This window comes from Pseudophryne corroboree, chromosome 4 (assembly GCF_028390025.1).
Source record: "Pseudophryne corroboree isolate aPseCor3 chromosome 4, aPseCor3.hap2, whole genome shotgun sequence".
Taxonomy (NCBI): domain Eukaryota; kingdom Metazoa; phylum Chordata; class Amphibia; order Anura; family Myobatrachidae; genus Pseudophryne; species Pseudophryne corroboree.
In genome coordinates, this window is record NC_086447.1 from 656,947,393 (window position 1) to 656,951,700 (window position 4,308).

Genomic DNA, 4,308 nt, shown 5'->3' on the forward strand with positions numbered 1-4,308 from the left:
TCTCTTAGACGTCCGTGAGTGTAAACCTTATGCTACGAGTGACATGCAAAACACGCGCAGTAAAGATTCACACTGTTTATTGTTTGTTTATCAAAAGTATATAAAAGAAAGGATTTAGGGCGTGTATATCCCAAGTCAATAACTAATTGGACAGAACACAAAGGGGGCTAACATAACATGATTGGCTAGGAACTGCCGCAGTGGAAGGATATGCATATATGGGCAAGTTGGTACTCAAATAGGAAGGTTATTCACACGGTATAAAAAGATAACGGACAAGGACAGTAGCAAAAAATGTGCTGGAACAAACAGTTCTGTAACACAAACAATTCTATGACATGTGAAGCAGAGACGAGCTTTAACCCTTTCACTTCCCCTACCTTATCTCTCCCCCTGTGTAACACTTCCCCTACCTTATCTCTCCCCCTGTGTAACTCTCCCCCTACCTTATCTCTCCCCGTGTAATTCTCACCCCTACCTTATCACTCCACCTGTGTAACTCACCCCTACCTTCTTTCTCCCCCTGTATAACACGCTCCCCTACCTTATCTCTCACCCTATATAACACTATCCCCTACCTTATCTCTCACCTTCTTGTATAACACGCTCCGCTATCTTATCTCCCCCCTGTATAATCTCCCCTATCGTATATCTCTGCCTGTATAACACTCTCCCCATAAAATCTCTCCCGCCATATAACACTCTCCCCCACCTTATCTCTCACCCTGTATAACTCTCCCCTACCTTATCTCTTACCCTGTATAACACTTCCCCTATCTTATCTCTCCCCCTGTATAACACCCTCTCCTTCCTCCTCGTTCCATCTGTATAACACCCTCTCCTTCCTTCTCTCTCCCTCTGTATAACACTCTCTCTTTCCTCTTCGCTCCCTCTGTATAACACCCCCTCCGCGCTCCCTCCGTATAACACTCTCTCCTTCCTCCGTGCTCCCTCCGTATAACACCCTCTTCCTCGTCTCTGCCTCTGTATAACACTCTCTCTCCATCTTCTCTCCCTCTTTATAACACCCTCTTCTTCCTCTTCTCTCCCTCTGTATAACTCTCTACTTCCTCCCCTCTCTCTCTCTGTATAACACTCTCTCCTTCCTCCATGCTCTCTTCGTATAACACTCTCTCCTTTCTCGTCTCCTTCTCTGTATAACACCTCTTCTTCCGCCTCTCTCTCCTTTCTCCTCTCTCCCTCTGTATAACACCCTCTCCGCGCTCCCTCCTTATAACACTCTCTCCTTCCTCCGCGCTCCCTCCGTATAACACTCTTCCTCGTCTCTCCCTCTGTATAACACTCTCTCTCCTTCATCTTCTCTCCCTCTTTATAACACCCTCTTCTTCCTCTTCTCTCCCTCTGTATAACTCTCTCTGTTTAACACTCTCTCCTTCCTCCGCGCTCCCTCCATATAACACTCTTTCCTTCCTCCATGCTCCCTTCGTATAACACTCTCTCCTTTCTCGTCTCCTTCTCTGTATACCACCTCTTCTTCCGCCTCTCTCCGTCTGTATAACACTCTCTCATTCCTTCTTGCTCCCTCTGTATAACAGCGCCACCTTTCTCCTGGATCTGATGCTCCGCCCCCCTGCAGTGTCTCTAGGGAGAGACATGATGACATGGGGGTTGAGGAGGAGGCATTCCAGCTCACAGTGCAGCAGCCCAGTGAGTCCGGAGTCAGACCTCCGGTGACCTTTTCCCCACCTGCCGTCAGTCACAGAGCTTGGGGTGGTGAGTGATGTATAAAACAAGAATGTTATTTTATATTTCTCTACCTTGAGAAATGTGTAAAATGGGACTCTATCTGGTGTAAAGTGTGTAAGTGGCACTACTGTGCGGTGTAATTTGAGTACTGGAGACTACTGTGCAGCGTAATATGAATTGGTAATATTTTGTGGTCACACCTCTTCCCCTAGAAGCCATGCCCCTATAGTTTTGGCGCGTGCCTACAATGCGCGCTGGCCCTGTTTTAAATATTGGGGGGAGGGGGGAGGGGCGCCGATGCTATTTCTTGCACACAGCGCTAAAATGTGTAGCTACGGCACTGGTGTGAACCCTCTGAACAGTTGAGGGATTCTGCCCTTCCTGGACGTCTGCCACCACTTGCATTTGGGCAGCTGAAAAGAAAATTAGAAAATTTAATACACATTCATCATACATTTGTTTGAAGGCTCACAATTCTATTTACTCACACAGGGATGTAGCAACTGCAGCCTGCTGCACTTCCACCTCGTCATCCTCTGACGACTCCTGTAGGAGGAGATCCGGCCTGTAGTAGGAACCAATTCCCGAAGCTAGTCCGCTGCTGGTCCGTGGCACCACTGTTTGCAAAATAAATTTTTGTTTAAGTTAATAAACTATACAAAACTGCTGAACCCCCCCACACCCCCAAAAATTAAATACAAACCCTCTCCATCCTGTGGTGCCGCTGCTCCAGGAGCTTCACTTGTCCTCGTATCTGAAGACTTTTCAAGGGTCTGGCTGGATACGTCTGCACGGCTGTCCTCAAACCCAAGAAAAGTCTCGTCTGTTAACCCTGTAGACTCAAACAGATCGGGTGATGGGTCCACAAGGGTTGTGTCTTGAGGCTCTTCAGTCACAGTCCCAGAGCTCCTGGAGATACGACGATCTGGTGATGACCTGCGCGCAGGAGCTTTAGTTTGGCGCCCATCTTGTGGTGTGGTCGCCGACGGTGTATGGCGCACAGGTGAAGTTCTGTGTGCTGATGTCTGGCGCACAGGTGATAGTCTGCGCGCGCCGCAGTTTCGGCATACAGGACTGGGTCCTGGTGACCACGGATGCCAGCCTTCAAGGCTGGGGAGCAGTCACACAGGGAAGAAACTTCCAGGGCCAGGTGAAGATCTGCGCGCTCCTGATGCTTGCTGCGCAGGTGTCGGCCCGCGCGCTGCTGTCGATGCCTGCTGCGCAGGTGTCGGTCCGCGCGCTGGCGATGTCCTGCGCGCAGGTGATGTCCTCTGGGCAGGCCTGTCTGAAAAAAAAATAATCACATTAGCAAGTACAAAACAATTTTTTCGTTAATACAGCTCATCTGAATTTATTCTTACCATCAGGCCTCCTTTTGGACTGCTTATCTCCCGCCTTCTTCCGTCTTCTGGGCGGTTCTTCCTCCTCGGGAAAGCCAGCAGGACGGCTAGAGTCCACACCTCCGCGAACTCCTTCGACCATGGCAGGGTTCATGCGCCTTCTAATAACATTCTCCCAGGGTAGCCACTTCAGGTTGAGAGCCGGTCCACCTCCCGTAGCGGTCTCATGACGGCGCTGAATCCCCATCTTCTTCTTGGTCTGTCTGCGGCAATCACTGTACCGCTTCATGCAGTTTTTGGTGCTCCGGCGGTTTCCAGATACTGCAGTGACTTGGCTCGCGATGGCATCCCAGATGTTTCGCTTTGTCCTAGCTGCTGTGGTCTGTGCCCTTGGTCCATACAGAACGTCATAGGACCTGTCGACGCCATCCACTAGAGCACAGTTTTCCGCCTCAGTGTATCTGGGGCCACGCGGCTTTTTCGGTCCTGCATCTTCACCAGAGGCTTCCTCCTCCGACTGCTCCTCTGGCTGGCTTCTTGCCTTTAGGGATTGAAAAAAAAAAAACATGCATTTAATAAGATCGGTATGTACCTGTGAGTGTCAGTATCCCTGGCATTGCGCACATATACCTGTAGGTGTGCATGGCAGTGCGCAAACTAGGGTGGGTCAAGTTGGATGCTATTTGTGTCTGCAGGTGTTGTCAGTACCTTTCTACTAGGCTTTTTCTTAGTCTTCTCATGGGCCCTTGACGACCGCGGCTGGTCACTGCATGCCTGGTCGGTCGTATCCCCCTCCTGGGTCGGCTCCCACTCCTCGTTGCTATGCAGGGATAGATCCGAGTGGGTGGGGGAAGGGGGGGATCGGGGCTGCTTGTCCCTTGACATCACTGTTTTAAAAAGACCAAAAAAAAAAAATATATATATATATATATATATATTGAAAAATTTAACACATTACATAATTAAATGCAATCACATCATGCTGCTGGGACCCCAGTTCTCAAGCAGGACCAAAGCACAAAACAAAAAAAAAAAATTTTTAAAAAAAAACCCTGTACAAGCATCCCTGCACATACTGGAAATCAACCATGGCTGACACACCCAAAATGGCTGACACACACTAGCCAAAAAGCATCCCTGCACACTCAGGAGGTACACCAGAGCTAAAAGAGGAGGAAAAAAACATGTTTGGCATACAACCGACACCACATGTCGGCCGCATGGCCGACCAAACTTGCTCCAAATCACCCCAAACTAACCG

At 49.3% G+C, this 4,308-nt stretch overlaps 1 protein-coding gene across 1 annotated transcript; it reads right to left on the minus strand.

Moving 5' to 3' along the window:
• Window positions 1–2,828: 2,828 nt before the first annotated feature.
• LOC134910979 (myb-related transcription factor, partner of profilin-like) lies at window positions 2,829–3,932 on the minus strand. Its single transcript, XM_063919373.1, has 3 exons — window positions 3,756–3,932; window positions 3,069–3,588; window positions 2,829–2,992 (listed from the first exon to the last, which is right to left on the minus strand). The coding sequence occupies exons 1-3, from the start codon at window positions 3,930–3,932 to the stop codon at window positions 2,829–2,831; spliced, it is 861 nt and encodes a 286-aa protein (XP_063775443.1).
• Between the last annotated feature and the right edge of the window lie 376 nt (window positions 3,933–4,308).

Bases quoted from the DNA above. Each gene is read 5' to 3' on its own strand.
- LOC134910979 (XM_063919373.1), bottom strand. From the start codon at position 3,932: ATGTCAAGGGACAAGCAGCCCCGATCCCCCCCTTCCCCCACCCACTCG. The intron at 3,589-3,755 runs GTACTGACAACA...CAATCCCTAAAG, and splicing joins AGAAAAAGCCTAGTAGAAAG to GCAAGAAGCCAGCCAGAGGA. The intron at 2,993-3,068 runs GTAAGAATAAAT...TTTTTTTTTCAG, and splicing joins GTCCAAAAGGAGGCCTGATG to ACAGGCCTGCCCAGAGGACA.